The sequence below is a fragment of the Trachurus japonicus genome, chromosome 3 (assembly GCF_045865225.1).
Source record: "Trachurus japonicus isolate A0001 chromosome 3, Traja_1.0".
Taxonomy (NCBI): domain Eukaryota; kingdom Metazoa; phylum Chordata; class Actinopteri; order Carangiformes; family Carangidae; genus Trachurus; species Trachurus japonicus.
The window spans coordinates 15,233,816-15,255,568 of record NC_140909.1 but is presented as its reverse complement, the minus strand read 5'-3'; the positions used below and the strand labels follow the sequence as shown (position 1 = coordinate 15,255,568).

The following is a 21,753-nucleotide window of genomic DNA, read 5'->3' as shown; positions in this document are numbered from 1 at the left end:
TCCTCATTATCATAAGAAATACTCAGGCTACCTGTCTCTCTCTTTTTTTCCTTTTCTGTGCTTTTATCATCATCCAAAAGTGTTTATTCCTGTTTCTTTGGGGTGAAGCTGATAGGATCTGTCACAACTGAAACAAACAAATTGTAAAACACCAGAAATATTATGTATAAAATATCATTTTGCTCACGGGCATGTGTGCTTTTTTTTTTTTTTTTTGCAACATGACACATGAAATTTATTTTCACATGTTTCACGAATTGAATCTGAGTTGAATTTGACATGTGTTTTTTTTCTCTCTCTGTTTTCTTTCCTGTCACTGTCTCTCCCTCTCTCTGTCCTCTCTTTCTCCTCCCCCTGGTGAAGGCTGCATGAGACGAGATGAGAGGGAGAGAGAGAGAGAGAGAGAGAGATAAACCAGGAGGGCACTGTATATGTATGTGTGTGTGTATGTGTGTGTGTGTGTGTGTGTGTGTGTGTGTGTGAGAGAGAGAGAGAGTCAGACATGTGGTGGCAGAGACAGAGGAGAGAGATTCGCTCGACCTGTCCGGGTCTCTCATGTCACATCTCTGCCCTCGGGGACCTGACCTCTGTCCTTCTGTCTGGAAAATAACCTGGAAAAAAAAAAAGTAAAAAAAAAAGATGCAGAATTGGAAACCTCCACTCAGAGCTTCATCCCTCCGGCCGCCGTCGCTGCCTCAGAGAGAGAGAGGAAAAACTGAGGTGGAAAAAGAAAAGAATGAGTGATAATTTCAGTTCGTATCAGCACACAGAGGTGAAGAGGAGACGCAGACTTGTCCACATTGGCCCTATCTGACAACCGGGGGCGTATACGTGTAAGATTTATATATATAATTACACTGTTTTTCTTTGAGGGGAAAGGCAGAGAGGAGATAATGGGAGGAGAGCAGCAGAGAGGGTAGAGGAGTAGAGAGCAGAGCGGCAGAGCAGAGGACCAGAGCAGAGCAGGAGGAGGAGGAGGAGGAGGAGGAAGGAGGAGAGGGGAAGAAGAAGAGTTGAGAGGAGGAGAGGAGGAGGAAGATGAGAAGAGGAGAGGAGTAAACACACTCCAGATGGGAGCTTGGCACAGATTGAACGTGAGTATAAACACTGTGTTTGCATGTGGCGTGATGCTGCTGCTGCTGCTGATCATATTATTGTTGTCGTCTCTGTTGTGTTGTAGGAAGTCTCCACTGTGTCTCTCTCTGTCCTCCACATTTCTTTCTTTCTTTCTTTCTTTCTTTCTTTCTTTCTTTCTTTCTTTCTTTCTTTCTTTCTTTCTTTCTTTCTTTCTTTCTTTCTTTGTCTTGCTCTAATTCTTTCTGTCCATGCATGTGTTTTGTTTTGGGATTTTTTTACTCTTTTTTCATACGTTTCCTCTCTTTCTTTCTTTCTACTCTCTCTCTCTCTCTCTCTGCAGGTCATGTTAGATAGTAACAGCACAGCAGAGGAAGGAAAGGCCAGTGTCACATTGCATTAGCGTTACACACACACACACACACTGAGAGAGAGAGAGAAACAGGGAGAGAGAGCTACACTCAAAAGTGTGATGATGAGCGCATGCGGAGGATGTGTGTGGGGATTGCCCGTGTATCTCCTCTGCTGTGTGTGTGTGTGTGTGTGTGTGTGTGTGTGTGTGTGAGCTCGGCTGAAGCAGGCGAAGGAACCATATAGTCTTCTTAACCACATGGAGAAAAAAAAAAACAAAGAGCCATTGTGCCTCATAAGAATTTGTCCAGACTTCACAGACACCGAGACGTGAGCGGGAAGATCAGTGTCTCTGTCTCTGCAAAAAGAATTAGGAAGGAAAAGTATCTTTGACTTCTGGCTCGGTTGGCTTTGTGCATCTCGACTTGTATTGAATTGTGCCACACACACGGTTGAAACCACCACATCCTGACTTATCACTCTTTAAACCTGCATCACTCAGCACTTCATGTAGTTTAAGCCACGTGTAAGAGCAAGTTGAGCATTGCTTAATTTCTTGCTGAGAGTTAGATGAGAAGAATGACACCACTATATTATGTGTGTGTGTGTGTGTGTGTGTGTGTGTGTGTGTGTGTGTGTGTGTGTGTGTGTGTGTGTGTGTGTGTGTGTGTGTGTGTGTGTGTGTGTGTGTTGGACAAATATGAAGCTTCGGCCAGTTAGAGTGAGATAAACTGTGAGAAAGCTCCTCTCATGCGTGGTCGTGCCATCAGGGTAAACAGCTCTTGTTGTCTAGACTCCTGGACAGAGTGTGATGGGCTGTAATGAGCTGGCTGCAGTCCAAGTGTCTCACACTAATGTTATTACGTAACAGCGATGCTCGGCAGCTCCACAGTGAATTTAAGGCGTGTGATCTTTCACTACACTCACCTGTCTGTCGCGAAGGATGCTGATGGGAATCCGTCACGAGTTCTCAGCTCAGACGTGTTTCTAGATGAAACAAAAGAACCAAAACAGTAAAAGAAGCAATTCATGAATTTCTGCTGTTAGTATAAAAAAAAAACCTTGTAAATTATTTGTGACTGTACGATGACATGCTTTTTTTTCTTGCTTTTTTACACTGTGACCCAAATTGTCAAATCCAAAAGAGAAAGAGGGAGGAAGAGGAAGAGGAAGAGGAGAAGGGCAGCAGCGTCCTGCAGCATTTACACACAACATCACAAAATGACCCTGGCAGTCAGTGAATATACAAGTGCTCGGAGGTTGTGTTATGTTTGGAAGTGTTATGTTGTGCTGCAATGTCATGCCGGTTGTTGTTGTTGTCATTGCGTTGTTCCCTTTTGCACTTGCTGTGTTATTGCATTGCCTTTGTGGACAGTTGTGTTGGTTTTGTACCATGAGAACAGGCCTACTACTCAACATGCAAGGATGAGACATGGGAGGGGGGTGCCTACTTTCCAAAATGTGGCAGATAAAAATCAGATTTTACTCCTCAGCATGAGCTCAGTTTTCACGAACAGGTCAAGAGTGCTGCACCCTCTGTTTCAGAGTTTTTACAGCTGAAAGCTTCCTCAAAAAAAATTAGGCCAGGTTGATGGTGTGTGAGAGCGTCATCCATTTTTTATCCGTTGAAGTTTAGACTGCTGCCATGTCCTTACAGCTTCAGCACGAGAGCACAACATGCAGGTTTTGAGGTTTCATCATGAGATGCATTCACAGCTGTTTGTCACGAAGCCTGCTCCGTCTTCATGAAGCAATCAGGCTTGTTTCCAATCACTAATGAAGGCTTTAATGGGGGCAACAGCTCATAAACAGGCAGAACACATTCACATGTAATGAGATGTGTGAGAGGTTGTCAGCTGGGGAAATCACAACACGTTCCTGAAATGAAAACAGTTTTACAAAAAGCCCTGTTAACCCCGCTCTTCTCTCTGCGCCTGTACTTTTGTAACAGGATTAACACAATCAAGCACAATCAAGCTTCGCTCACATCTGCAGAGCTTAGCTTCATTTGGGAGGAGAGATTTAAAAGTTTCGGTTTGAGGACATTATGAGACGTCAGTGAAGAATGTCAGTAATACAAGTTCTGCTGAGGGGCTTCGCAAATTTCCTGTGTAATTAGGGAGTTCAGTTAAGTGTCACTCACATATTGCTGAGCTCATTTGATGCAGTTTTGCTGATGGAGAAAATAAAAAGTAACACAGATTGTCATTTATCTTTGAAAACGCTTCGAGGGCGGACTCATATTTACAGAACGCACATTGTTAATGAACCTAATAAGTGATGATATAAACACTCCCAGCTCTTATCTTACACTGTTACACAACACTGTAACAACAGTGAGTGATAGTGGTTCATCTGCACGGTGCCCCCTCCCCCCCGTAAGAGGACAGAGCTTTTATTAGCCGCAGGAGCTGATGCAGACAGGTTTATTTCTGGAGCAGTGGAACTCAGTCGAGTCAAACCACATTACGGACATAGCATCAGATACACGTCATAATAAACACACAAACTCTCCGTGGCTCAAAATTTTACAAATATGTTCATGTATTTTATGACAATTTTCTACAACGATGCACTTCACTGTTAAAGGGACAGTTCAACATTTTGGCAAATTGGCCTATTGCCATAATCCCTATAGTTTTAGGAGTAGGTTTGTTACCTTTAATTGTCGGTGCAAGCTATTTTTTAGAACGGCGGAGCAGAGCCGCGAGCTGCCCAGAGCTACGCTACAGAGGCTAATGGGATTTCTTGGTTTCCCTCATCAAACTCATCAAATACACAATCCAACAACTCCAAAACGCTCTGGTGGACAAGTTGTGACCTGCACATTCACCACGCTATGAAAGAATAACAGAACGATACGAGACTGAGTTGTTTTCGAGGTAAATGCGGAGACTGCTTGCTGAAAAACTGCCCCCGACGGGAACGTGCATCAGTGGTTTTGCATGAATTTACCTCTGCTCCGCCGCTCTAAAAATAGCTTGCACCAACAATTAAAGGTAACAAACCTACTGCAATGAGTATAGCGATTATGGCAATGGGCCAATTTGCCAAAATGTTGAACTATCCCTTTAAGTCTCGGGCTGTTATGACACCGTATATCAACCAAGAAACGCAACCTGGTGTTTAACAGGTAAATATCATAGTTTATGTAGCAAAGATTTGTCCCTGATCCTTGTTCCTATTTGTACCGTGGAGACTTTTGCTGAGCAGATCAGGATAGAAAGGAGTTAAGTAAGAAAAGCAGACACAGTGGAGTCTCCTCTCTCTCCTCTCTCGCTCTCAATCCTCCTCTCCTTTCAGAGGATGAAGGATCCTCCTGGATCTTCTCCAGGATTTCAGCTCTGTTAGTTTAATTAGTCTGCAAGTCAGAGGGACTGTACTCTCTTTACCCCTCTCTCCCCTCGTCTCTCACTCTCTCTCTCCCCTCTCTGACAATCTGAACTGTAATCCACTACATCAGAACCATCAAATAAGCAACACACACACACACTGAGGGTGTATAATCTGAGCGCTTATCGGGGACTTCCCGTAGAAGTGCTCTCTACATGTCCAGACACAATGCTTATATAGAAACATTTCTATCTGTTTACTACTCTGGTGCACACCTCACAGCCAACAAACATGCTGCGGTGTGTGTCACTGGTTGATGCTGAGTGTTTGTCAGAGCAAAGAAGCAATGAATCAAAATAAAAAAATCAACTACCAGTTGCTTTAAAAGCAACTGGACTAAACTCTAAAGTCCTCCTACAGTGCTGCTCTGTCACAATCTCCAGGAAGACTTCAGTCCATTACGTCAGCGGGATTGGGCTGTGTGTGTGTGTGTTGTGTGTGTGTGTGTGTGTGTGTGTGTGTGTGTGCGCGCACGCACATCCATCACTGAGGTCAGTCAGTTACTTGATCTGAATAATTGTATTCACAGCCCCAGTGATGCCTCAGTTGGCCAGTGGCTCTTTGTTGACACCTAGTGGTCAGAGTTCAGAAACAAACCCAGTGACCAACTTCTTGTCTTCACCTTCATAGATGTTTCTACTCATCCAATAAAACAAATTCAGTTAAATAACTAATTACATGAACAGAGGGGGGGGGGGTCACTTGCTGCGTGGTGATGTGGGAGATAGGGGGAAGCAGGAAATGACAATTAGTTCAATTCAGAGTTGAAGCTCCTTTAAGTTGTGGTGATATGCATATCCAGAGGAGATGGATGCACCAACAAGTTAGTGTTTTCACAGAGATGACAAAACATCTTGTAAAATCCTGTCCTCTTATGTTCGGCCTCTATAATCATCATTATCCTGTCTGTGTTTTTGTCTGTTCTGTTTATCAGATTTCATTTTGAATCTGATTTTGTCCCTGCATGGTTTTCATTTCCAGACAGTAACACTGTGTGTACGTCTGTTGTATCTGTTGCACCATGTCGCCACCATGAGCTGTTTTGTTACTCTGTTTATGTGAATAATTTGTGAAATGTAAGATTTAATTGTTGGTGTTTCACAGAGGGAAAGGAGTCGTTCAGGTTTATCTGAGGTATTGAATGATTCATGGCTGTTTTTTCTCAACACCGAGCAGACTGACTGCTCAGACATGTTTATAAAGAGCAGGAAACTGGAAACTTAAATGCTTTGGGTCTAAATCTTTACTTCACACTTCAGAGGACTATCATTAACCCATCATGTCTGTCTATGTGTATCATTTGCAGACAAATAGAAATGATTTGTGATAAATTTCCACATGCACACACATTTTTCACAACCACCAACATTGCATACAATCACAGTCTGACATGAGATTCATGAATATGCTCATTAGTCTGAATCCCCAATCACAAGGCCTCAAAGACCTTTACAGAGAAACAGGACGACTGTTTCATTAAAGACAGTATATCACATCATCTCAAGGTGACGTCTTGTTTGATGGTGAGTTCGTAATTACATTGGCAGGGCTGTCGGCACAAAAGTCTGAATGAATACAAAGATACTCATAACTAAGTGTTGTTTTGTTATTTTGGGGTTTATTGTCATGTTTTGGGTGGAAACCTACAAGTAGAAGATAAGTGTGTAGCGTTATGTCATAGATTCTGTCTATATAAATAAATGACAATGTTTCTGCCTTTTCTGTTTGACCTTTCCCCTCCTTTCTCTGTCTTTTTACCCTGCCGTCATGTCCTCTCATCTCTTCCCTTCAAACCGGTAGGGGGTCACGACCTCTGCTACAGAATGAAACACAGAGTTCAATAAGTTCAAGTCACTGTGAAACCATGAGCGCTCCAACGACGGGAAGCCCGAGTATGGAGGTGACGGTGGTGTCCCAGGAGATGGCACTGCTCAGCAACATACTGGCAGCTTACACCTTCATCGCAGGTTGGTGAAATGAAATCAGTGCAACTGTTTTAAGAAGTAAAGGAATTACATTTACACTGTAGTTCACCTTTTCCTTAGGATCCTATGAACTCCCTAAAGGACCCAGCTGAGGCCTATGGGAAAACAAACTCCTATTACACTAACAACCTGAAAATTAGTTTAGGATATGAAGAGATCAGAGTTATGTTCAGTCTAAATTTCAAATAAGAGAAAAAACCTACAATGTTTTGTTTTCTTAACTAGGCTACATTTGGATCATGAGTTGGTATATTGAGATTGCCATGTGTTCCTACTGATATGTTTTATGTATTATGATGTATTTTAATGGATGTGTGCAATGCAGCGGCCTGGCACCCAAAGTATATAAAGCGTCTATGTGTATGTGATTTTGTCAATTCAAGATGTGGATAGAAAAGCAATAGAGGGGAAAAGCAGGAATGAATAGATTAGCAACAGGTCAACAGGTCTCTGGCAGTGAGAGAAGTAAACAGGTAGCAGATGGTTGTCTGTACTGACTCAAAGGAAAACAGGTGAGATGGGACAGATGCAGAGCATGTGACACACTGGTGGACAGCTGAGGGTTGACATGGAAAGATCAGAGGAAGAGACAGACCTGGGCGCTGTGGATGAGGATATATTCATTGATTCATTGTACACTTTGGTAACACTTTACTTGACGCCAACACATTATAACCATACTTATAATGAGGTATAATGCAGTTATAACAGTGTATAACTATGGTTATAAACACTCATAAATGATCATAATGCTTTATAACAATAATCATAACACACTATAAAGCATTTTATCTTGACTTATAAGGTCAGGTATTATAATACGTTATAATTGTTAGTAACTGGCGGACAATGCCCACATTTATAAAGCATTATAAATATAGTTATAATGTGTTATAATTGGCTTATAAATGTGTATAACTATCATTATAAACACTCATAAATCACAGACGTTATAACAATAAGCATGACACATTATAGAGCATTATAACTCTATTTACTAAGACCTTATAAGCCATTATAAAATGCTCTATGATGTCTTATGCTTATTGTTATAAAGCCTTATGATAATTAATGAGTGTTTATAATGATAGTTATACACGTTTATAAGCCAATTATAACACATTATAACTTTATTAATAATGCATTATCGATGTGGTCATTGTCAGTGAGTTACTAACAATTATAACCTATTATAATACCTGACCTTGTATGTCATGATAAAAATGCTTTATAGTGTGTTGTGATTATTGTTATAAGGCATTGTGATAAGTGTTTATAACTATGGTTATACAGTGCTATAACTGCATTATAACTCATTTTAAGTTTAGTTATAATGTGTTATAGAGATAGGCCTCAAGTAAAGTATAGCTAAACTTTTTATTCACCCTCTCTTGTTGTTCTTCCCCCTCTCCCAGACCAACCGGAGCGGACAGCCCTGGTGTTTCTGGGTGGTGTGTGCGTCGGCCTCCTTGTCACACTGTGCGCCATCGTCTTCCAGATCCACTGTCGAGCCGACTGCAGATACGGAAACACTACCAACCCTCAGCATCGCCACAGGAGCAGGCTTCAACGCCGCCTTCGCCACCACGGCTGTCCTCACCGTCAGCTCGCCGACAGTAATCCAGACAGCACCGCTGTTGTTGCGGCCGGAGGCGCCGGGCCTGCCGGGGACAGCGAGTCGGAGGAGTGGGATGATACGTCCGAGCTGTCGGCGCGACGACGCAGGCGCTTCGAGAGAGCTCTGCTGCACGCCAGCATGTTCACATCAGCCGAGGGTACACACACTGAACTCATGACACACTTCAAGACCATGATCCATGTCAGCAGGAGATAAAATCCAAACATTAGAACAGCAAACACACATAAAAGAGACGTGGTGGCACAAATGTAAAGATTTTTAAGATGTTGTGTTGTTGTTTTTTATGTGATTTATGTGATATCACCTTTTAAAACAGTGTGAATCACAGTGAGACTAATGTTTGATGACACAAATTTGCTTTAGTAGCTGCTACTAAATTCACTCAATGGTCAAAGACTGCCATATTCAACATCTGCCTGTGTTGCATGTTGGTCAGGATTGAATAAATAGGCTACATTTATTTTTTAATTAAAGCAACAACAAAAAAAGTTGGATATTAACCTGTAAAACTAAAATCAATCAATCAGTCAATCAATTTATTATTTAAAGTGCAAAATCACCATGGTACATGGTCTCAATACACTTTACAATAAAAACAAGTATAGTAATAACAAACAAATAACACACACACAAAAAAAAAAATATATATATATATATTAGAAAAACACCAGAGGAAAAGGATAAAACAGTTAAGAGTTCGTTTACAATAAAACAGCAATAAAACACCAGAGGAAAATGGTAAAATTAGTTAGTTGATACAAAGTAATGGGTAAAAATAAACCATTTTCATTTTAAGTTCTTACTGTAGGTTACCGTATGTCAGTGCATCTTTAAACACATTCATGTATTCTGCCTGTTCACCTCTGTCAGGACTGTCAGACACACTCATACTTTGAAATAGCCATTTTAATTTTGTGTGTGTGTGTGTGTGTGTGTGTGTTTGTGTGTGTCATCAGAGCTGGACCGAGCCCAGCGGCTAGAAGAGCGGGAACGGATTCTGAGAGAGATCTGGATGAACGGACAGCCAGACATCAGCACGGTGACTCAGAGCCTCAACAGATATTACTGACACATACGCAGTCAAACAGACAGGAAGATGGGTGAAACACATGAATAGATGAAATAGAAAAAAAAAAGAAAACGCTGGATGAAATGAACATTTTAAAAAAAAAAAAACACTGATCTGGGAGCACTGTCTACTCTGTGCTGCACCAAAGAGACGCTTACACATCAAACTACACCTGACAGTCTCCTCTACTGAGTAAACAACAAGGAAAACATGCAAGCTGTGATGGCTCAGGCCTCTGATGCAGGACGACACTCAAGTGTTTGGAAGAAAAAGACACAACAGGACCTACAGAGGATGGATTCAGGGCAGGATTACTGTCATCATTTGGTTAGATGTGGACTCAAACTGAAAGTGGACACTCCCAAATATCCTGCGATGTGCAACTGGTGCCATAAAATTAAAAGGAATTTTATAACTTTTCACATTTTTAAAACAGGTGCTTTTCAGAAACATGGAGCGAGGACAGAAGAAGGACAAGACAAGGAGGCTGCAGCTCTGCGGCTTCTCATGACGAGAGTGTGGATTCAAATGTTTGTGACACTGTGGTGTTTCTCATCTCAACCTGTAAATTTGTTTTTAATCAAGAGCTGAGCCTCTTTGAATGGTTTACTAACAGAAGGGAAGAGAAACCGACCGTAGCTCCATGACACGATGGAGAAACACATACTGGTGCTTTTACTGCTGCAACTTTTCAGCCCTGAATAAACTGATGAATGCAAACTAACTGGTTGGAGCTTATTATAGATGACAGGCATCATAAAGGAGAAGCTGCCTTCAGCCTGGTTGGAGGTTGTATCTGCTCTGCTCTGCCCCTGTGGCAATGAGCTGAAAAAAAAAAAAAGATTAATAAACTTTTATTTTAGGATTTTATGTGCGCTGTGTTCTGTACATATTATCAAGTAAAGTCCCCTATTAAAATCGTATGGTGTTTTTCATTTCTTCAACAGTTTTTGAGTGAGTATCTTGGGTTGTTTTGTCATTTAGATCAGAAAACAGAAAGACCTGTCCAGACAATGAAGTTGCTGCATAATCCTTGACCTGTATCGGTGTGAGGGTTTGAGGATGAATCAACCTTCAAGCCTCAGGGGACAGGGAGCACCAGCACTGAGCCAGTGAGGTGAATATAAAGAGGAGGCGACCCACAGAGGGAAACAAACTGACAACAATGGGAACCTTTAGCACAGATATAACACAGATACTGTCTGTTTGGTTGCTATATCTCAATAGAGACATATTTATTAAGCATTTCACGGTCACTTTGAGGAAATGTGTTTTCCCACACATTATCAGCTGGAACAAAGCCAGGCAGATCTCTGCAAACACAAACTTGTCTATAAAGCTGTGTTGAGGCTCCCCCTGGTGTCCATGAAGTGCTCATGACAACCCCTGCAACAACACCAAATTATTTACATGCAACTTAACTTCAACCATAACGCTAACCCTAACCAGGGTCGTTGCAAAGGAGAGAAAGGTGATGACCGTTGTAGGAGCCCACATCCCAGCAGGGCCCACAAGAACCCAGTCCAGTAGCCTAATCTCTCTATGACTAAACTATTCCATATAACCCTGATCAATACTCATACTTTGATGCCGTATCAGCATCAAAACAAAGCCACAAAACATGTTATGACAATATGAAACAATATTCATGAAATACATTTTATTTTCCAAGCAATAGCACCCTGCCTTCTTTTACTGTAAACATGTAACACAGACAGGTAACTGCATGGTGCCAGCTGAAAGAACAGAGATCGCCTCAACGTAAATCTGGTTACCAGAAACGAGTGGAGAGAGGGGAGCCAGGAGCAGAGCCAGCAGACGTGGGAATCGAACCCATGACCTTAAAATCAGGGAATCACACACTGTACAGACAGAACTAAACGGACACATGATCGTCTGCCTCTCTCTGCCCACTGACATGATGTGTGTGTTTGTGTGAGTGTGGAGAGTCAGAGAAGTCGCTAAGCAACACATTCACAGACTTTGCATTGGGAGGCTGCGGGTTTGAATCCCAGGCATAGCTAAAATGTGCCTGAGTCAACAAGATTTGACATTATCAGTAAGCATAATGAGGTGTCATATAAGATAAAGATAATAGTATGGTGGGCCGGAGGGTCCAACACAACCAGCTGGGTAACTCAGTGGGAACTCAGTGACTGTGGATGTGGAGGCTTGAGGTTTGAACCCCAAGTGTGTTACTGTTTGCAGTTGTTACTCTTTGTTGTTACTGTTGTTACTGTTTGCAGTGGTTCTCAAAGTAGGGTCTGGGGACCTTCAGGGGTCCTTGAGAAGGTTCAAGGGGGTCCTCAACTTTCTTTCGCAATTTTACCACTTTTTTCCAGAAATTTCTCAAAAGTTTTCCAAAAATTCACGCCACTGACCCTAATTTGACCGTACATTGACTAAAAAAGTAATGTTATTCAGTCTCAAAACAAATATATTTCTTTGTTTCAAAACTTTGTCCAAAAAGTTTGAGAACCACTGCAAAAATGATTTGCTGTATTTTGTGTTATTATTAGTAAAGATTAGGTGTGATGTGATGTGATGTGATGTGATGTGATGTGATGTGATGTGATGTGATGTGATGTGATGTGTGGATCTGAGGGCTCAGCACATCAGTAGTGGATACAGTAGCTCTTTGGGTAGTAGCCTACCCAAGACTTTGGACTGGGGGGAATGGGTTCAAATCCCACAGACAGGTAATACCATGTGGTGTGGTGATGAATGTAGGCCTATGTGAAAAGTATTTTCTGGGATTACAAAGAATTGTATAAGGTAAAGGTAAAGGTAAAGGTAAAGGTAAAGCAGGGCAAGCAAACCTTACCTTTACCTTTACCTTTAGGCCTATGTGAAAAGTATTTTCTGGGATTACAAAGAATTGTATTTTGTGTCATTATTAGTAAGTATTGACAGGAAGTGTGATGTAAGATAGGACAAGGGATGAAAATACTTTGCAGACAAAGCAGGACACCTGGTCACCCTACTTACAATAAGAAATTAAAGAAATGCTTCATTAGCCTACTTTCCCTGTGACATCACCGGTCCTCCATACTCTATAAAACTCCCATTACAAGCACATTATGTTGTCGAAAAATAAGAAATCATGCAATAATTGTTAGAATTATGCACACATTTATTAAAATAAGTGAATTTTTTTTTTTTTTTTTTTACAACATAAAGTTATATTTTTGGCCCAAATAAAGTTCATACTAATCAGCTACTCTGATTTTACAGGAGGAAATAAAAGCAGAAAATTCTAGGCAAAACAAAACTAGTGGGTAGCTAAAATATAACCAATCCTGACTTGGTAAAGAAAAAGTCAACACTACACTTACTGTACAACTGATGTGTCTTCCTGTGCGGTGTCTCACCTCCATCACCACCAGTGTGTATCTATCGCTTTAACGGGACGGGCGGTGACGCTGGGACCGGGACACGGAGCTGAGAGAGCGGGCTGCCGCAGCTGGACCGACTCCCGCCGCCCGGTACCAGAACAACAGCATCAAGACATCAGACACTCGGCTGTAACCCGCTGTAGAAACACGTTTGGGAGACGGTGCACGGCCGCTATGAGGGACTACTCGGCGACTCCCAGTAATGGAGGCGCCTGCATGCCCTGCTGCCAAGTTTGCGTCTTCGTCTTTACCGCATTTCTCATCGTTGCAGAGAGGACGGCGCGTGAGTCCTACCTGGGACACACACACACGCACACACACATACACATACACATACAGATTCACCCACACACACGGATACAAAAACACGCACATACACACGTTAAAACACAATCTATGCGTTGAAATGTGATGGTATGTGCCCGTGCACATACCTGATGTGTGTTGTGAGACTTTATTGGGGCGCGTGCGTGTGTGATCGTGCCTTTTTGGCCACAATGCATGGATGCAGACTTCAGTGTGTGTGTGAGGGTTGGTGGAGATGCTCCCATGTTTGAGATGAGAATGCTGCAGTAACACAACATGTATATAAAGTTGGACATTTATTCTCACTGCTGTGTTGTCATTGATAAGAGTGAGAACAGCCTCTGCAGTTATAGCACTAGTGCGCCTCTTCCCTATTTTTATACCCCTGCAGTTATGAAATCCAGTTTGTCGCAAAACTGCAGACTCATAGCAGTTTGCCATCTTTTTAAGCAGCTGCATCGGTTCCGCCTCCGAGTGAGATGTGTTTCTGGACAGAAACAAAGCGAAGCCCTGTTGTCATATTCCAGCGCCCTTTTTTTTTGGAGGTGCATGAATGGACGAGGCGATGGGCGTACCCCGGGATGGATGGGGCCCAGTCTGCCCCGGACAGCCCGCCTGCTTAGCAGCTAAAACCAGCTCAGATTACATGTACAGGACGATGGAGGGAGGGAGGCAGAGCTGCAGAGCCTCAGAGTGCAGAGGAGAGTGTGGGAGAGGAGACATCAGCTGTCTGTTGTCGAAAAAAAAACCTTAGATGGAGATGATGAGCTGAACAGAGGTCATCTGAAGCAGTGGACACCCACAACACAAACATTAAGATGCTGCTGGAGGTTACTCATGATGTAAACAAAGTCTACAATACCAGCAGTATCATGAAAAGTACTGACAGCCTGGCATGTAGGCCTACATCTGAAGTTTGAAATAATAGATTTTATATACTCCATCATCACAAGGAAAAGTCTTTCAAAATGTTTGTGTAGTCAAATTGTACCATTTGACTACATAAAGAACATCTTAATTTTGTCCCAATAAAATATATTTTGTTTATTTTTTAGTTTATTTACTGTTTAGTGTGTGTTTTTGGGTCGTTCAATATGTATATTTTACAAAGCAATGATGAGATGTGTGTGTGTGCAACAGCTTAGTAACTTAGCAGCTGTAGCAGCCCAATAACTGTAATTAGTGAATGTTAGCAGTGAATTGAAATACTGAAGTGAAATAACAAAGTATCACAACTATACATTATATTATTTGTACATGCAGTCAGTTTTTTATGATTTAGACTTTATTATAAATTTTAATGTGTTTTTGGCTGGTTTGTGCCTCTGTGTGTGTGTGTTTCCTTAGTGATCTACTGCTTTGTGTACTACCTATGGATTGGTCACAACTATTGCTATGCCCACCTCGCCGGCTTCACTGCGTTGTTCCTGCTGCCAGGTGAGACAACACCAGGAACAACAACCCAACCGATCAATAGACAGCTACTACGCTAAATGGATTGATGGACTGATTGATATTCATTTTTTATCATCTTCTATATTTCCAAGGTTGGGGTCCACAGTGGCTCAGTTACCTGTGGTACTTGTCAGATGGACGTATCCGTAGGAAGTCTCTCACCTGGACACATATACTGCACCTAGGTATCTTCAAAAGGTAAGTGAGTCGACCGCATGTGTGTGTGTGATGGAGGTCGTCGAAATGTGTACCCTCATCCCTTTCAAATAGCAAAACGATTTTTATGCACGCCAGCATCATCTGTTCCTTGCAAGCGAGTATTTTCAGAGTGTGGAGAATTTGTGAGCAAGAAATATAGCGTAATGTACCTCAATAAAAATCTTTGAGTGCAATATTTTCCCAGCACTCTCCTCAGTAACACAAAACAAACATTCATCAGTCTTTATTTGTAAATACAACATTCAGTCTTAGTGTGTGTGCGCATCAAAACATTTTTAAATCAAAGATACTTTAAATCCAGGGGCGATCAAAGCAAAGACGCTTCAGAACAAAAGGTGTTTTCTACAAAAGTAGTTTCACCAACACTGCTCATTGAGGTGTGTGTGCAGGTGTGAGTGAGTGCGTGTGCACAATTACAGTAAAACCGTCCAGTCCACCCACTAGACTGCCTAGTTTTCACTGCAACCTTGCACTTCGCCAGGAGAGGTCACTGAAGCTTTGAGTAATGAACCCATTTTCGAAAACAACTGACTCAAGTGCTTCAATGCTTCATTTGCCCATCACTAGAGATCGGTCAAGACTGTGTTAAGGACCAGATCTGCTTTAATTAGTCAATGATCAATAATTCTGAAACCAGCAGTAATACTGGACTCTCTCTTCTCTCTCCCTCTCTCCCTCTCCCTCTCTCCGTCTTCCTCCCCGTCTCCTTCTCGTCTGGCCTTAATAGACTGTGGGAGTGCATGCGTCTGCCAGATGAGGATGTGTATGGTGAGATCATGCAGCAGGCGGACGTATCTGCCCTGCGTCTGTTTGAGGCCTTGGTGGTCACCCTCCCTGAGACGCTGCTGCACACGTATGTGCTCATCTGCACTGATATAGGAATCAAATCCCCAGGTAAAGCAAGACACTGGTGTAAAACAGTGTCCGTCAGTCAGATCAGTGTTTAATTGCCTGGTCCAGTTGTTACTGTTTTGGTTCAGACTCAACTCAAGTGTTATGAAGTGTTATTTACATGTGTCCAATTGATCTGCATATAAATGAGTACATTATTTTAAGTTCATAATATGAGATATTTTGTTTACAGTTTGTTCTGCTGCCCCCAAGTGGTGCAGTGCAGTGATTCTTTTCAATTTTCCTGAAATCTATTTCCAATAATGCATCTGCAGAAGCATTGTATCTAATGTCAAGTAAATATTAGATATAATAGGAATTAGAATATATCAAGGTATTAACACTTCCCACACTTTCACCTTCTCTCTCTCTTTACTCTGCGCCTCTGCCTCCCAGCCTCGGTGTGTTTTGTGGTGTGTTTGCTGTCTCTGGCCTGGGCCTTAGTCCTCTATGCCAGAGGCTGTTCACTCATCAGACCAGGGCACTTACAAATGACCCCCGCTGCCATTCTCTGTCGACTCCTGTGGAGGGTGAGCACATTTAAACAAACTTCAGAAGAACGATATGTACAAAGTGCACCCTGGATATAACAGTAACAGTGTTGGTAGAATGAACAGTGTCTATTTAGGCCTGTTTATTTTATTTGTAATGAAAGTGTTTGTTGGTGTTTGTTTTCTCTGTGTGCAGGTCGGTATGTTGGGATCCAGGTTCGCCGTCCTCATGCTCTTCACACGCATCTTCAAACAGTGGATCCTCGGAGTCATCGGCAAGTTGTTGAAGTTTTGTCAAATGGCAAACAATTCTTCTCTGAATTAGTGTATTTATGTTTGTGTTAGAGGTTGGAGATTTATTTTAAGTGTGTGTGTGTGTGTGTCAGGTGTGCACTGGCTGGGTGCAACTTTCTGGATGGTGTCTCAGCAGACCGACATCATACGATCAACGAGTCGATGGAGACTATTCAACCTGGTGCTGGGAGCCATTCACATCTTCTTCTTCCTCAATGTGAAGTGGGGTCAATCCAGATACCGCATGGCCGGATTCTACCTGGTACGATTATATTATATATATTTATATATTATATTTGGTCTGTTGTGTGATGCGTAGAAATGACTTGAATTGAGCCGTCATAGCTCAGTGTGAGATAAATAAGGGTTTTAAGATTTGTGAGCATTAACCATTTGTTTCTGTTTTTTTTTCTTGAGGCGATGTTCCTGGAGAACGCTTTCCTCCTCCTGGCCTCCTCCTGGTTGTTTACCATGGTGTCCTGGGACACCGTCGGCATCCCAGCAGCCGTGTTCTGCAGCTTCCTCATTGGTCAGACAAAACAACCACGTATACTGTATTAAACTGAACTTCTGACTTGCACACTTTCATCATCACAAGTCCTCCTCGTGTCTCTCTGCTCTTCGCCTGTTCTCCTCTCTCTCCAGGTGTGATAGCGTTGGTGCTGTACTATCGTTTCCTCCACCCGAAGTCCTTTGAGATCTTCCAGAGTATTCGCCACAGAGGGATAGGCGGAGCCTGCATGGAGCGAGGATCTGCACTGTCATTGGAGGAGAAAGTCACACCCACTTTCAATCGACATGCAACACTGTCTGGTGAGTCAATATCTATCTATCTATCTATCTATCTATCTATCTATCTATCTATCTATCTATCTATCTATCTATCTATCTATCTATCTATCTATCTATCTATCTATCTATCTATCTATCTATCTATCTATCTATCTATCTATCTGTGTCGTAAGATTAGTATGTGCTCTGTATCTGTAAAGATCTCACTTTTTGAAGCGTATTGCACACTTTTGTACACTGCCCAGTGCCCACCTGTGCTGTCGCTATAAACAAGGTAGTATAACAAAGCTCATAGTGGCTTATAATGACAGCATGTTCTGCGCAATCTGATGCATAGATTTATGTGTAGGGGGCGTCTGAATCAGAAAATGACCTAATTGCTGTTCTGGTTAATCCTGTACGCAGTTCTGTCAGATTCTCATCCAGACTGTGGACTCATTTCAGAGCATGTTTTGTACTCTGTCTCTTTTTTATTGTGTTTTTATTGTGATATGGATCCATTTGGGTGAAATAAAGAATGAATATCTATCTATCTATCTATCTATCTATCTATCTATCTATCTATCTATCTATCTATCTATCTATCTATCTATCTGTCTGTCTGTCTGTCTGTCTGTCTGTCTGTCTGTCTGTCTGTCTGTCTGTCTGTCTGTCTGTCTGTCTGTCTGTCTGTCTGTCTGTCTGTCTGTCTGTCTGTCTGTCTGTCTGTCTGTCTATCTATCTATCTATCTATCTATCTATCTATCTATCTATCTATCTATCTATCTATCTATCTATCTATCTATCAGGAGGTGGGACTCTCATGGACCTGCCAATCCAATGGGAGGGCTGGAAGCATCACCACTGGCTGCTGATTCGCTTGGCCATGAAGACGGGGGATGTAACAAAGATCTGGTCATCGTATGGCGAGGGGGGTCTGGCTGGACTGATGGGTCTGTCTGAAGAAGTTCACTCCCCAGATGAACCTTACATGCCTCGGGTTTGTTGCATCACTGACTTGTATTACAGTATATGTGTCCTTCTTACTTGTAAACCAACCGTCACTATCATGCAGCCGCAGTGTTAGCTCTCCTATGTTTATATAAAGAAGTGTCTCATTCTTATTTGTGTCAGATTCCACCTGTTCAACCACAAGTTCCTCAGATCTCATATCCAACTCCTCAACCAGCTCCACCACAAGTGACCCAGGCTCCGCAGGCAAGTTTAGTTCAGCATTTCATTTGTCTTGTCTGTGCAGAACATTTTCGGTTTGTCTGTCTGTCTGCAGTCTGAGGCTCAGCTGTTTGTCCTGTCCCCTATAGGAGACAGAGGTGCTCCCCCCACCAAAGCCACCGCTGACCAGCGCAGTGGCCCGACCAGTGAGAAAAGCTCCTCCGACAACAATCCACGACATTAGACGGTTCCCGGAGATCATCCCGGTCCAGGAGTCGATTCCTGAAGAGACGGCAGAAGAAGATTCCTCCAGTGCCCATCCGTCCGAGGAGAAAGGTTAGAGTCCTGATAAACACCAAACAACATTTCTAACACAGCGGTGCACACACAAACCATCATTTTAGTTTTATTTATTTATTTATTTTTTAAGTTTTAATTTATTTTGCACCAAAGCAAAGAAAAAACAAGATACACACAAAGACATACAAGATACAGTGAAAAACTCATGCTTATGTAAAGCCTCTTCCCATAAGAAATTGAAACAAAATCCAGAGAAATACATGTTTCTTTAAACACCTTTTGAAACATTTTATTGATGTACATTTATTTCCTAGATGGGAATATCTATTCCACAGTATTGCACCTTAAGACATTTATGAAGATGATATAATGCCTGTCAAGTTGAATTAGAGTGAACCTCTGAAATTGGTCTAAAATAATCTTCAAAGTGACCAGGTATATTCACTCCATGTTGCTTCATATGTAAAAAGACACACTTGGTAAATATTTATGCATTTGAACATGCTTTACTTCATATCACAGTCTATGTGAATTCATTTCCAAAGGTGATGACGAGTTTCAGAGTGCAGCGTACGGCTCACCCACACCCTCGTCTCCACGGCAACCAGGCAGCCTCCGACACATCGACAGCAACGCCGCCTCCCTGACCGAGGTTTCGTCCTCCGTGGGCTCCCTGGACATCAAGACTCCCGGCTGGTCACCGGAGCGGCGTTCCCCCCTCCTGATCGGCTCGCCGGAGAAGAAGATGCCCGGAGAGTCGAGCACCACGCTGTACTTCAGCGCAGACGCACAGTCGCCCTCCAGCGGCAGCTACCTGGGCTGGGGGTCCGAGCTGTCGCCCATCTCCAGCTACCGAAGCCCCTACCGGATCAGGGAGGCTCGTTTCATCACGTCCACTCCGCGGATCGAGCCTCGGCCGGGAGCTGAGAGCCCGGGCCTGGCTCCTGTGGTCGTGATCCCCGCCACTCCGACACCCGGCAACACCCCCGGCGGGACCCCCAGATCTCTGACGCCTGTGATTTCTGCTTCTACACCTGCAGCTTCTACACCTGCTGGTTCAACGACCGCAGGCTCGACACCTGCGGCTACAACACCGGCTGCTTCGACCCCCGGTGCAGCGACGCCCGGTGCTACTACTCCCAGTACTCCAGTCGTTCCGCTCACTCCCGTCATCTCCCACGCTCGCAAACAGATCGTCCAGTTCGTGGACAGTAGAGAGAGGGCAGTGTAAGGAGGAGGATGGGGGGTGAGGGCCGAGGGAAATCCAGGGTGGGAAATGGCTTTTTCAGTTAAACAGTTGAGGATACACCTGACTCCATGCTTTAACTAACCCGGTGGGGAATTAGTGGCTTATTCAGTTCATTGAATCAATTGAGAAAGAACATACAGGATACTTTTTTTCATTTTTTTTCTCCTGATGTGCAGGTCCAAAGTTAAAAATTGCAGATAACCGGGCAGCAAAACATGTTCAATATGTTAAAAGTGGCACCCCTGACTTTTGAGATCGTCCCAGCTCCAGCATTTAGCAGCGTTTTAGGCGGTCAGCTGTTGACAAATCATAGCTCCTGGTTGTTTGAGGCGGCTGCATGGAGAAGGGATGAATATGTGGTGCTCCTTGCAGACAGGTTTAAAAAAAAAAAAAAAAAAAAAAAAGCATCTGGCAAGTTCCTTTGTATTAGGGGGCATGTGGCTGTCTGCTTTCTATGCAAAACATTAGAGCAGTTTACAGTGACAAACTCCACTTTACAAGGGAAAAAAGTAGTTTTTCGGTTAATTATAAGTAGTTGCTGAAAAAACTATATATAATAGCTACTATATAAATTAGTATCCACAGAGGTTGGAATCTGGGTTGGTCATTAAAAGACGCCACTTACAGAATTTCACAGGTGCTAATACATGTGGAGCAATTTTTAATAATTAGAAACTAAATTTAGAAAACCAAGAGCAGTTTAGTCCCTGGCTTGTTCAATCAGTGCACTCAGCTGACTTTGCCTGTAATAAAATTCAAAAGCAAACAAATCAAATTATTAAAATAAGGGTTTGTGCCTAAAATAAAATAAAAAGCCTAAACAATCATGTGAATCATCAATCATATGAAGATAATGAGTCGCTAGCTGTATCTCAGTGACATCGAACTTGAACTTGAACTCTAAATGAAGGCAATTAAACAGTTTACAATAGTTACACATGCTGTCTGCCTGGCTGCTTGTGACACCACTCACCAAAACAATGCTTTTTAAAAAGAAAAAAAAAAGAAAAGAGAGATTAGTCAGATACAATAAGACCAATGATTTCTTATAACATATTGAACCATAACGCAATCCCCAGTATATATATGTATATATATCCAGAGTCACTGATGTTGCTTGAGAATGCTTATCATTATTTTCTACAAAACCTTTAGACGATGTTGAGATGACGTTGAGCATCTTGTCCAGTTTCCAGGCAGCCACGTGTTCATCCAGCCATTCGGTTTCTCACCGTATTTACCGTTCACTATGTGGTTGGTGTTAACACAGACACACTACTGTCACACACACAGACAAAGACAGAGACAGGTCCGAATTTACAGTCTGTGATATAGTTCAAATCTGTTCATTGACGTGTCGGTCTGTGTTTTACAGTAATGAAACTATCAGAGTAACAAATGATGAGAAGCAAAGGTTTGAAGGGAAAACAGTTTCTGAATTATTATATTGTATATTTCCTTTGCTTATTGTAACTGCAGTCATGTCAGTCAGCACTTTACAGCAAAAAAAAAAGGTACAGCTTAAGTTATTGTAGCATGAGAGTCTACAAATACAAAAGAACTCGGCAATTTATCAAAGGGAAAGATTACTGTAAGTGGTACAGAAAACTAAAGGAGTGCTAGTACTGTAGATGTTTCCTTCTCCAGTTTTTTGGTTGATTTATTTTTGTCTTAACAATCAGATAGCAGCAATGGAAA

At 42.3% G+C, this 21,753-nt stretch overlaps 2 protein-coding genes across 2 annotated transcripts; both read left to right on the top strand.

The window, feature by feature from the left end:
* Nucleotides 1-886: 886 nt before the first annotated feature.
* On the top strand, nucleotides 887-10,415 carry eva1ab (eva-1 homolog A, regulator of programmed cell death b). Its single transcript, XM_085773108.1, has 4 exons — nucleotides 887-1,094; nucleotides 6,619-6,785; nucleotides 8,219-8,578; nucleotides 9,399-10,415. Exons 2-4 carry the CDS (start codon nucleotides 6,683-6,685, stop codon nucleotides 9,509-9,511), a joined length of 576 nt encoding a protein of 191 aa, XP_085629234.1. The 5' UTR covers nucleotides 887-1,094; nucleotides 6,619-6,682; the 3' UTR covers nucleotides 9,512-10,415.
* Nucleotides 10,416-12,973: 2,558 nt separating this feature from the next.
* xkr5b (XK related 5b) lies at nucleotides 12,974-20,149 on the top strand. Its single transcript, XM_085763848.1, has 13 exons — nucleotides 12,974-13,189; nucleotides 14,560-14,649; nucleotides 14,760-14,865; nucleotides 15,614-15,780; nucleotides 16,174-16,307; nucleotides 16,465-16,543; nucleotides 16,655-16,824; nucleotides 16,980-17,091; nucleotides 17,208-17,375; nucleotides 18,143-18,333; nucleotides 18,468-18,551; nucleotides 18,656-18,842; nucleotides 19,352-20,149. The coding sequence occupies exons 1-13, from the start codon at nucleotides 13,081-13,083 to the stop codon at nucleotides 20,035-20,037; spliced, it is 2,283 nt and encodes a 760-aa protein (XP_085619974.1). The 5' UTR covers nucleotides 12,974-13,080; the 3' UTR covers nucleotides 20,038-20,149.
* The last annotated feature ends 1,604 nt before the right edge of the window (nucleotides 20,150-21,753 follow it).